Genomic DNA, 12759 nt, shown 5'->3' on the forward strand with positions numbered 1-12759 from the left:
GCGCCTGGGCTGTGCCTGCAGCCAGACTGCAGGGATTCAGATCCTAACTCTGCCACTGAGAGGCTGTGTGGCGCTGGGCACGTGACTGTACCTCTCTGTGCCTCAGCTTTCCCATCTAAAATGGAGATAATAACAACACCTACCTTCACAGGGCTGTAGTGAGGACTAAGCTGGTGCGTGTAAGATGCTCTGGGTAGTGTGTGGCCCGTAGGAGGCGCTGTGCCAGCTGTACGAGCCTTGGCTGTTGTGATGGTGGCAAAGGGAAAGGACCTCTGGCTTCTTAGCTTGATTCCCACCTATGGTAAGGATGCACTAGGTCAGCGGTTCTCAAAGTGTGGTGCCCGAACCTGCATTGTGAGTAATGCAGGTTCTCGGGCCCCACCCCAGACTCGCTGAATCCGACCCTCTGGGGTAGAGCCCAGCCGTCTGTGTTTTAACAAGCATTCCAGGAGATTCCGATGCACACTGAAGAGTGGGAAGCATGGAACTTGTGTTTAAATGTGCTTAAAATAATATCCCTTCCTTAAATATCAACTAGCGACATAATCGTGGCCGCTGTTTCTCGCGGGCAGTGTCAGGGATTTTTGAGGATAGTTTTTGCCTTGCACAGTGACTTTTGAGCCTGATCCCCATGTAAGAGGTGACTCTGTTGTGTTATATAATTTTTTCTTTTTCTTTTTTTTTTATTAGTTTCTGCTTTATAACAAAGTGAATCAGTCATACATATACATCTGTTCCCACATCCCTTCCCTCATGCATCTCCCTCCCTCCCACCCTCCCCATCCCACCCCTCCAGGCAGTCACAAAGCACCGAGCTGATCTCCCTGTGCTCTGCGGCTGCTTCCCACTATCTATCTACCTTACGTTTGGTAGTGTTATATGTCCATGCCTCTCTTTCGCTTTGTCACATATATAATATTTTCTACTCCTTGTCCTATTATTATTATTAGGTGATGCAAGATTAAACTGTGGCCTAATATTGATGCCAGGAGCCTGACTCCATGAAAGGAACGTTTTTTGTTTTGTTTTTTTTTTAAGTTTACCCAATCCCTTCCACTAGGAAAAACCCATTTTCTCTACCCCCTTTGCCACCCTCTGCTTCCTTCAACTGGGCTGGGAACGGCCCTTCAGTTTCCACTCTCCCTCCCCCGCAGATTCACCGGCTGGCTGCCCAGTGCATCCGGAAGAATGTGGCTGTGTTCCTGGCGGTCAAGGACTGGCCGTGGTGGCAGCTCCTGGGTTCCCTTCGACCCCTGCTGAGTGCCACCATCGGGGACGAGCAGCTCCACGCCAAGGAGGTGGGTCCATGGGGCAGGCAGGGCGCCTCCCTCCGCCCCCTCCCACCCCCCGCCCCTTAGTGTTTGCATCCAGACCCAGTGCCCCACCCCTTGAAATTCTTCATCTGGGAATGCTCCACCAACAGCCCTCGCTGCCCCCTTGCAGATATCCCTCTGTTCCCTTCGACACAGACCGCCCTCCACCACGTGGCCAGCTCCTCCGTGGGCTAGTGGGTGCTGGTCAGAGGCGCCATCACCACCCTGGGGGCGTGCAAACGCTCGCTTACTGTTCATCCGCGAGACTCAAGGGGAGAGTTTTTGAGTCCTTTATCTTCTTACCTCTCAGGGGGCACTCCCCTTACTCTCCCTTCTACCCTATTAGCACCCACCTGGTATAGATAACTGCTCTGATTGGTTTCTGGTTTATCCTGCCTGTTGTTCCTTTTTGCAAAAATTAGCAAATACAGGCATTTCTCGGAGATAGTGCAGCTTCAGTTCCAGACCACTGAGATAAAGTGGATATCACAATAAAGTGAGTCACGTAAATTTGGTGGCTTCCCAGAGCCTATAAAAGTTGACACTGTACTTTAGTCTATTAAGTGTACAGTAGCATTCTGTCTAAAAAAACAATGTACGTACCTTAATTAAAAAATAATGGTGTTGGAAAAAATGCACCAATAGACTTGCTCAACACAGGGTTGCCACCAACCTTCAATTTGTAAATAAATGCAACGTCTGCAAAGTGCAGTAAAGCCCAGCTCAATGAAACAAAGTATGCCTGTAGAACACACACACACACACACACACGCTGAACTAATGGTTCCTTTCTTTTTTACACAAAAGGTAGCATACTATGTTTTCTTCTGCAACTTGCATTTTTCAAAATATATTTTAAGAATCACGGCAAGTCTATCTTTTGGGATTTTCTTTAAAAAAATGTTTTAACTGAAGTATATTTGACCTGCAACATCATGAATTTAAGGTGTGCAACATGTTAATGTGATACATTTATATATTGTCACGTGATTCCCATTTTTAAAGAAGTCTTCCTTGTTCTCTTTTCATGGCCACATAGTCCTCCTTGGTGTGTGTGTTTCATGTTTCGCTCCACCAGTCTTCAGTGGGTGGGCATTTCAGCTGCTCCTAATGGTGGTATTGTAAACCTCGTGCTGACCCACTGGCCAAAAAGTGATAATTAGGGAAGATGAAGAGCTGAGCACCTGTCTCACTCGGGCGTGCCCAGTCTCAGGATAAGCAGCGGTCCTGTTCTGAGTATTTGCATTCAGCCCCTAGACTGGGCTGGTGTAGACCAGACTTGCGTGAGCAGAGACATTGATATTCAGAAATGGTCAAAGAAAACCTCCCTCGTAGGAACTTAGCATCTGGGTGTCATCACAGATAGGCTGCTGAATTGCCTACTTCATTCCCTGGCCACTCTTTATATACATGGAACCTATATCTCCAGTCCAGAATGGCTTCTGTTAAGGTGTTTGCTTTTGTAGGCGGAGCTTACAGCGCTGAGACAGAAGCTAGAAAAGTCAGAGAGGTGTCGGAATGATCTCCAGCAGAACACAGACCTTCTGGAGAGCAAGGTAGCCCCGTCCCTCCTATGTGGGGTCCCTGTGCGGGGGGAGGTATGCTGATGGAGAAGATGAGGAGGAGGAGCCTGGCGTTGTGCTAAGTGCCTTCAAGCCTCCTCAAAATAACCCAGTGAAGTGCATGCTGTTACTGTCCTCGTTTTACAGAGGAGGAAACTGAGGCTCTGGGGTATTAGGTACCTTCCCCAGGCCACACGGCCAGCAAGTATAGAGCTGAGATTCAAACCCATGTCATTTGGCTCCAAAGGGAAGAATTTCTTAAATAAGTCACAAAAGCACAAATCACAGGGGGAAAATGATCACTGCGACCCCAGTAAAGTAATCAACTTCTGATTGTCAGGGCATAAAATGGAGACACACCACATACTTGGAGATGAAATTTGCAACACATATAATTGACAAAGAGTAACCAGAATATGTAAAGAATTTCCTCAAATCAACTGGAAAAAAGGCAAACACTCCAGTTAAAAAAAAAATGGGCAAAAATTAGGAATTGGCAGTTCCCAGGAACAAGAGTTCTGATGATCAGGAATTCAAATGGCCAATAAACTCATGAAAAGATGAGCAACTAACTAGCAATCAGGAAATGTAAATTAACACGACAATAGGTGTCATTTCACGCTTCAGATGGGCAAAATCCAGAAGTCTGATGTATCCAGGTGCTGGCAGGGGTGCGTAGCAGCAGGAACTCATGCTGCTGGTGGGAGTGTAAATGGATCTCATGGCTCTTGAACAATCTAGCATTATTTCTGAAAGATGAAGCTGCCTGTACCCTGTGGCCCAGCAATTCCACTTCTAGATACACATGCAGGAGAAACTCTCTCACCTAAATGAAGAGGCATGAAGCTTATAGCAGCAACATTTGTCATGTTGAAGAAATGTAAACACCCAAAAGGGAGTCTGTTGACAGAATGGATGAATGGATGAACACATTTTGTTATACTAAAAACTGAGTTACCAAAGTGAAAATGGATAAAGAGGCAGGCAAACTGTGGCCCGTAGGGCAAATCCATTTCACCACCTGTTCTTCGTAGTTTTATGGGCACACAGCCATGCCCATTCATTTGTGCATAGTCTCTGGCTACTTTCGTGCTACAAAGGCAGAGTTGAATAGTTGTGACAGACTGTATGACCTGCAGAGATTAAAAATATTTACTATCTGGCTCTTTATAGAAGACGTTTCCTGACCCTTCAACCAGAGATACATGAACCAACATGGATTGCCTTCAAAAACAAAATGCTGAAGGAAAAGGATTAATTTACAAAAGAATGCCTAAAATATGTTACAGTACATATCAATTTTTAAAATGTGCACAACGATACTATACATTGATTGGGGAATATACCTAAGTAGTTATGGTGTAAAGATATTCATGGGAATAATAATGCCAGATTCTGCATAGTGGCCAACTCTGGGGGATGGAAGGGACGTGTGACTGAGGAAGGTTGGGCTGGGGTGTGTGTGACTGCAGGCCGGGGTTTTCTCTCTTTGGCTGGGGATTGAGTTCGTGGGCTGGGGATGAAGACGTGAACCGGATGGCCCTGCCCCCAAGGAGACGATCTCAGATTACAGACCCCTACACGTCTTCATTCCGTATAATGTGGGGTGCGGTCAGTGAGCTGCGGGGAGACCACGAAAGAGCTCTCCAAGGAAAACTTGCCATCCCATTCAGCTCGCGGGGCCCGGTTGAGGGTGAGGAGAGGAAGGCACGTGTCTGGGGCACAGAATTGAAAGGGGCACCAGAAAACTCAGCGAGATGAGTAATACTTAATGCAGTATCTTTTAAGAGGTAAATTGAATGCAAAAAATCCGGGATGAGCAGAATATCAGAATTGTAAATAAATGCAGGGTTTTGCGGGCCAAGATTAGGGTGAGGCAAGTGACGAACTCTGCACAGTGGGATCCTGTCTTGATTCTTTATTTAAAAGTTTGATATTTTAGTCATCACAGATTTTTGGCATTAATTTTGATTTTCGTAAAGATTGCGTTAACATTTTTAATTTATCTTGATTTCTGAGGTTTTCGGTGCTCCCTTCAATTTTGCACCCTAGTTGAATGCTTCGCTGCCTTTCTTCAGGAAGCCCTGGGTACCTCACAGGCTTCTGGTGGAGTTCGGGTGAAGCTTATTTATTCCCTTGTTCATCACATACTGTGTCTGAGCACCTCCCGTGTGGCAGACAGTCAACCGGACCCCTTGGATACAGCCAGGGACAAAGCAAAGTCCCTGTCCTCACAAAGTCTCCAGGCCAATAGAGGGAGACAGATCACAAGTAAATCAACACGCAAACTAGTTTCAGATCGTGGAGTGCTGCAGGTATTAAGCAGAGCAAGGTGACAGTGGAGGGAGGTCGAGGGGGGGCCAGTATTTCCTGAGTGGTCAGGGAAGACTTCTGTGGACGGAGATATTTGAATCTAGATCCGAACGATTTGCTGTACCCGTTTCTGTGCAGATCTGGAGGAAGGGTAGAAACAGCAAGTGCAAAGGTCCTGAAGCAACATGAGGTAAAGCTCAGTCCAGAGCAAAACTAGAGCTTTCTCTACCGGCGAGGCTGTGATGTTATCGTTACTGGTAATACTGCTTGGTTTGGTTGATGGCTAATGGAGACTGTAATTAGATTCACCATCAAGCCAACATAACTCATCCTTCCCTCTATGTTCACAGCCTGAGTTGAGCCTCGCTGGCTCGCGTGGGGCACGGAATGAAGTTGGGGTGGGGGGCTGTCTCTTTTCCACCCTTCTCATCCTCCCCATGATTGTGTCCACTCTCCCCACCAAGGGTCCTCTGTCTGCTTAATCCACACCCACTCCCATGGTCAGGCAAGAGGCAGGGGCCCCTGGAAGGGAGAGTCACGTCTGCACACACAGTTAGGAGAAGCTGGGTGGGCGGGGCTGCTGCGCCGTGAGCCGGTGCTCCTGTCGTGGACGAGACTGTGAGGTGGAGACGAAATGACAACTGAGAGTGCCTTACGTTCTCCATCGAGGCTCCAGGGGGCCAGTGGCCTGACCTCTCTTGCCGGAAGTAGCCATGAGTAGAGCAGCAGAAGCAAAAAATCGGAGCTCTGTGGGTTGGTGGGGAATATCGGTGACTTCCCGGTAGAAATTCCTTCCCGCCGAGCTGACACTTGATGCAGTAATTCATCTCGAGCTGTCAGGTTGGACTTGGGGGTTTGCAACGTGTCAGCTGCTGTGGGGGAGACTTGGAGAGAGGGATGCGGTGAGCATCTTTAGCATCTAGAGTTCCAGCTTATGGGACCCTGGGAGGAGAGAGAGAGGGAGCCAGGCTTCTGAGACCTCAACCAAGCATAGACATGTCAGCACCTATGGAATATTCTGTCCAGGCTCTTTTTGTCTTTGTATCACACACGGTTGAATGCATGGGGCCTTGAAAAAATAAGATAAAAATTTAAAGCTAAGAAAATCAGAGCAAAGGGAACTAAGAGTTGAGGAATATACAAAACCAGGGAAAGAGTTAGAATATAGACATTTACCGTTGGCCTCAGACTCACTGTGACTTCACAGCCTTTGCCTGTGCTGTTCCCTCTGCCTGGAACATTCCTCTGCACCCTCTTCACCTGGTAAATGTCTGGTCATCCCTTCTCACTTAGTTCAGGTGGTGCTTCCTCCAAGAAGACTTCCTTGACCCTCTAAGGGTGGGTTAGGCCCCCACTATATTCTGCCACTGGCCCTGTGCTTCCTTCCCCTCACAGCATTGATCGGTGCAACCTAATCACCTCCTGTGTCCCAGCTAGACTGGGAGAACCCAAGGGCAGGGATGTGTCTTGCTCATCACGTCAGCCCGGCCCCAGGTACAGAATAGACACAGAATGGGTGAGTGGAACCATTAAAAGTGGGCCGAAATTTTGACACTGAGCTTCCTAGCAACCAAAGCAAAGAGGAAAACAGGATATTCCATAGACATGTTGTGCCTAGGTTAAACACACACACATACACATACCTGTTGCTTGAGAAAAAAGTAACTTTTCAGGGTATTGAGATAATCTAGATATTAGAGAAGTTTCTCCCATGAATCCTCATTAAAAGGGCACCAAGGGCACTATTCAAACAGTAAATACAAGAGGGGTCTGTAGGAATGCTTTGGGTAGTATCTCCTTGAAATGCAAGCCAAGGGTGTGATGCCAGTGCCATAAAGAGAATTCATCCAGGAGTCAAAGCAGCGCTTTATCCAGGAAGCACATTTAGATGACTGAGCGTCGGGATTTCTTCCTCTTCCTCCTCAAACCCCCCTTTCTGCCACCTCTTCTTCTTCCTCCTGTTTCTCCTTTCCTCCTGCCTTTTAGACTTTATGTTAAGGTCCAACATAAAAAAGTGCCCACATCTAAAGTGTACAGCTTAATGAGTTTTCACAAAGTGGACGCACCAATGCAACCAGCACCCAGAGTGTGACACAGGTCACTCCCAGCTTCCCTCAGATTCCCCCCTGGTGCCCCCTTTCAGCCACTACCCTCCACCTGTAACCACCAAACTGATTTCTGACACTATAGGTTAGTTTTCTCCCTGTTTTTGCACTTTACCTAAATTCATCAAAGATGTGTACTCATTTGTGTCTGGTTTCTTTCATTTGACATCATTTGTGACATTCATCCACCTTGTCGTGGGTGATGGTGGATCACTCCCTCCCTTTGCTGTAGAGTCGTCCATTACGCACAGAGACCACTCTTTACCCCTTCTACTCTAAAGGAACATTCAGTTGTTGCTGTTTTTCAACTATAAAGAACAAGCCTGCTGTGAACATCCTCACACGTGTCTTTTGGTGCACAGGTCATACATTTCTGTTAGGAATACACCTAGGGATGGAATGGCTGGGTTTTAAGTTGTTTCTGTGTTCAGTTTTCGTAGATGCTGCCAAACAGCTTGCTACAGTTTTTGTGTCAGTTTGCACTTGCATGTGGCCACAGGTGAGCATTCTGCCTGCTCCACATCCTTACCTGCACTGGGCATTATCTGCCTTTTTGATTTAGAGATTGTGGTGGGTGTGCACTTGTACAACATTGTGATTTTAATTTGCACCTTTTCACATGTTTTTGGCTATTTGGTTATCCTCTTTGGCAAAATGGTTTTTCATGTCTTTTCTATTGCTTTTCTTGTTGATTTGTAGCAGTTCTTTATATGCCGTGGATATAAGGTCAGTTGCTCAATGTAAGTAGTACACATGCCTTCCACTCTGTGGCTTGCCTTCTCTGATGCAGTAATTTGAAATGTTTTCTGAAGTCCTGCGTCTCTTCAGACCCACCAGAGGGCGAGGAGGAGGTCAGAGGGCTCCAGGACTCCCATACCTGCATCCATTACAGTATATGCACTTTTTTGGTTTCATTCTACGTTTTTATCGATTCTCAGATGCACATTATTTTCTCCCTTTGTACATCTCTGGACTCAGGATGCATCTTAACAATCAGTGGCAGCTAACACAAAAAATTGGCCGCATGTTCATTTCTTACATTCTGTAACGGTGCATCTTACAATCGATGGCGGCTCAGATTTGGTGAAATGTAGCATGTTGGGGCCCAAGTAAGATTCTATTTGAAGAAAGGGCTCTAATTCCCTTCCCTCCCCACCACCTCCCACCCACGACCTGGGTAAAGCTACTGTTGATTTATATTGGTTGCTTTTGCACTTTAAAGAGCATTGGAATCATCCAGAGGAGCTGTTAACCCTGTAGCTTCCCTGGTCCCATCTCTCAAGGCTCTGACCCAGGAGGGAATCTTGGAGTTGGGGGTCCTTCAGTGCTTCTTCACCAAGCCTTGAGGTGACTCTGATGCGGGAGGGTTGTGCTGTGTTAGAGCAGTGGTGAATGTGTGTCAGAATCCCTGAGAGGACGTGTCAGGATGTAGATCACTGGATCCCGGCCTTCGAGGTTCTGAGTCGGTGGCTTGGGGTGGCCCTGGAGCTTCTGTGTTTCTAATAAGTTCTCAGGTGATGCTGAACCTGCTGGTCCAGGGATCACACTTTGAGAAACATTAATACGAAGTGTCTCTTGCCACATCTCCTTCCACACGGTTCTCCTTTCTTGGAAGCAAGTTCCTGTTGACAGTTGGGGAGCAGACACTCCTTCAGGGCTGTGCCTCCTGAAGACCCCCAGCACCCCTTCACCCCCTGCACCCCACCCTCATCTCAGCAGGGGGGAAACAGCCGCAGGACCATGGCTGAAACACGGTGTTGCCTCATCAGTGGGAACTCCATTTGACGGGGCTTAGTCAAAAGACAGCGTTATGGCAGAATGATTTGAGCGCTTCCTTTGCGAAGGAGCGGAAGAGGAGACGAGGAACCTCTGAGTCGCTGGCTGTACATCTTCAAGCGTGCAAAATCGGCCTGGATGCCAAGTGGTGTTTTTTATTTTCACAAGGAAGCAGCCAGTCTGGTAGGGAGCCCCTGGCAGGCTGAGGGAGCACGTGGCGGTGCGTGAGAGAGGGGCGGTCTCTTCTCTCCCTGGAATATATCCAGAACCTTATTTACGGCAGGAGACGGAGGCCCATGTGCTCCGATGTCTGGCCTCATTAGCCCAGGAAGTTTCACTTCTGGGTAAGGAATTGCCAAGAGAATCACCAGGATGCAGTGGGGACTGGAGACTTAGGGCAGAAGTGCGTTAGCATAGCCCTGAGGGAGGTGGCTGTGATGGCCGTGACGGTGTCCAGCAGCAGCTGACCTCTAGGAGGGGGCAGGAAATGGCTTGCTGGGGGTCACGGGCCTTGACCTCGTCCCAGCTCTCCTGACGCCTGGTTCGTGCTCTGGCCCGGCGCTCTGCCTCTGAGGTCGGGATGTGGCAGCCCCTGGTCCCCAGGAGAATAAGACAGCCTGGTTTCCTCCCTGACTCAAGATGTTAGGGTCTCTCGGGCCTTCACTGAGGGCATATGCCGGGGAGGGCATCCTCCCGGCGGACAGCCAGCTGCAGAGGCTCTGCCGGGTGAGCATGTTTAACGATGGCCACGGTGGGGTGAGCCAAAGCCCCACAGAGGAGGGCTCGGTTGGTAAGTCCATTCTGTGTGCCTCTGCTTCCCCAGGTGAAAATGGGGCCCATCATCTCGTCTCTACCTGCCTTGCAACACAAATGCAGAAGCGGGGGCTGTACGAGGTGGGGACGAGGACAGTGACCTGCCCTGGTGCTCTGGGACAGGAACGGAGGGTCCATCAGGACGGCTGACCTTGTGCCCTTATTGCTGTGGGATTATAGGCAAATTCTTCAAGACTCCGAGCCCTTGTGTCGCCATGAGTAGGACGGTAACAGTAGTATCACGCATTCCTCTGTGTAGGGCTGTGTGTGGAGGTGCCTGTGAAGCAGCCATCACACTACCTCTGATGCATCACCACTGTGACTAATACACAGTTGATATTTTTTACCTCCCCCCCAGCAAACTGAGTTCCTCGAAGATAATGATACATCTTAGCTATTTCTGCACCCCTCCAAGCATTCAGTGGGCATTGAACGAATGAGTGGAATAGTGCCGAATTTAATCATTAAAGTAACATTTAATGAGCAGTGTGTCTGTGCCAGGTGCTGTGATAAATACTTTACCTGCATCATCTCATTTTACCTTCCAATCACACTGTGAGGGAGGTGTTAGTGCCCCACGTTCTAGATGAGGTAAGTGAAGGTCGTAGAGGGGAAGTGATTTGTCTGACATCACACAGCCCGTGAGTAGCAGAGCTGGGATTGGAACCCAGGTCTGTCTGGGATCGAGGAGGAGCATCTACCCAGGCTGGGAATGGGCTCAGGGAGGGCTTCTCAGAGGAGGGGTCTTGAAGGATGAGCAGGCCCAGCCAGGCCGTGGGGTGGGGAGGCATTCCAGGTGGAGGGCAGAGACAGCGGGGACCTGATCTGGCACCTGCAGGCCTGGCGGTTGCAGTGTCTCATGGAACGAGGGTGGGGGTCAGGCCATGAAGCTGGGCCGGGTCACAGGCGCCGTGAGAAGCATGTTAGAGGGTTGAACTCCATCCTGAAGGTCGGGGCCGGACCAAAGAACCTTCTCGGGATGGGATGTGTGAGTGACAGCATCTGAGGGGTTACTATCCTTTTGGGGGGCGCTAGGGTTCCTTGAAAACCCTTTCTAAAGCTCGTGAAAGCCCATAACTGCCCCTTCTCCCCCCAAGGCCAGTCGGTGGCGTGTCCATCCCCACGTGTCCCGCTCAGGAGATGCCCCTTCTCTCGGCATTCTTAAAGCAGCGGCCCATCTCCACCGACATGTGCTCCTTGGTTCATGCACATTTATTCGTTCACTCAGCACATGTTCTTTGAGCCCCCAAGAGGCAGTTTGATGGTGTGGTTAGAAGTGAAGGCTCAGGAGCCAGGCTGCCGTAATTCATAGCCCAGCTCTGCCCCTGGCTGGCTGGGTGTTCTTGGCCGCCTGCACCCTGGTGCCTCATCTGCAGTCTGGAGCCGTCAGTACCCGCCTGTCTGCGTTGCCGTGAGGGTTCTGTGGGTTAGCCTGTGCTGGGCACGCCGTCAGCACTGTCTGTGGTGGTGATTGTGACTAAGGTATTACTTTTACTGTCACTGTCACTATTACTGTTACTTACGAGCAGGTGGCGTCCCCAGCTGGGAAGAGAAATACAGTGGTGCCTGCACTGGTGTCCGCCTGCGTCTCTGGGGGCCCCCGGAGACTTGTCCTGAGTCGTCCCTGATGCCTGGGGCAGCTTTAGGGGCAGGTGCCGTGAGACCTGCTTAATCTCCTTGACCAGCGGACAACGGCCCCCCCGCCCCCTCCCCCCCGCCACTGGCCTTGCCATCAGGCCGCCCTTCACCTGTCAATTCATTTTCTCGCCTCTCTCTCTTTTCTCTCTTCTGATTTTTTTTTCCATTTTCTGTTTGAGCCACTCAGGTTGATGGGAATGGGGGCTTCCCTTCCACGGGGGGTCCACAAGGCTCCCTTTGGCCGTGGCCCCGCGGAGTGGTTGGGGTCCAGGTCTTAGCAGGCTGTTGACCTGCACCCGCTGGCTGTTCCACGTCTGCTCCAGGAGGATGACAATTCCTGCCCTGCTGCACCCAGGGGCCCAGGGGCAGGGGATTGAGTTGGACAGTGGATGCGGGACAGAGGACCGTCTGGACGGACGTCCAGCCAGGAGCCGGGGGTGACACCGCCCCGGCGGACTCCCTCCGAGACTCATCATCTCTGATTTGAGCACATCGTTTCACCTCTCAGTGCCTGTTTCTTGTCCTGTGCAAAGATCCTCCTCATAAGGCGTCTGTGCCCAGTGCTCAGTAAGCTCACGTCTGTCCTCAGCGGTGGATGAGTGAGCTGTTTCTCATTCAAGGGCTTATTATGAATAAATCCTTTTGGTTAAACTGAAAAGTGCAGGAGGAGAAGGAAAGGGTGCTGTTTGCTCTCGACGGGAAAGGTGACTTGGGGTCAGAGGGTCCTTGAGTATAAGAGACCAGGGCAGGGTGGAGGCAAGACACGTGGGCGCCTCACATGTGGTTTTCTTCTCTCCCCAACTCGACAGTGGAGTCTTTGAGGGCAGGGGTGCTTGTATCATGAAGGGCAGGTGACAGTGACAGCCCACGGGACCCCACATGTGCTCGGCACTTAACGTCCTTCAAATCCCCGTTACCCACTGTTGCCCCAAACTGCGCATGGTGTCAGCGTGCAGGATATATTATTTCTGTTGGTGCAAAATGTACAGCAGATTAATTCATTTCTGTCCCCCCCTCTCTGGCAGGCCCTTGGAGTCATTGTCCCTAAGTAGAAAGAGGGTTTCTGATGACTTGGCCAAGTGATGGACACAGGGAGGCTTCCAGAATAATTGCTGGTTAACTGGTCCTGGAGCAATCTGCAGAGGACCCTTCTGGCTTTGCAGACCAGGCTCTCCCCTCATTAACTTGGCCTTCATTTTGCACTCACCTAATAGCTCTGGGCGTGGTGCCTACCCCTCA

General features: G+C 49.8%; 1 protein-coding gene across 1 annotated transcript in view; it reads left to right on the forward strand.

The window, feature by feature from the left end:
• MYO18B (myosin XVIIIB) overlaps window positions 1-12759 on the forward strand; it is a 228253-nt gene that overhangs the window by 95855 nt on the left and 119639 nt on the right. The window contains exons 23-24 of the mRNA XM_081251759.1: window positions 1155-1298; window positions 2780-2869. Coding sequence (XP_081107885.1) covers window positions 1155-1298; window positions 2780-2869 — 234 coding nt within the window. The remainder of the gene's footprint in view (window positions 1-1154; window positions 1299-2779; window positions 2870-12759) is intronic.

The sequence above is a fragment of the Mesoplodon bidens genome, assembly GCF_964165515.1.
Source record: "Mesoplodon bidens genome assembly, chromosome: 13".
Taxonomy (NCBI): domain Eukaryota; kingdom Metazoa; phylum Chordata; class Mammalia; order Artiodactyla; family Ziphiidae; genus Mesoplodon; species Mesoplodon bidens.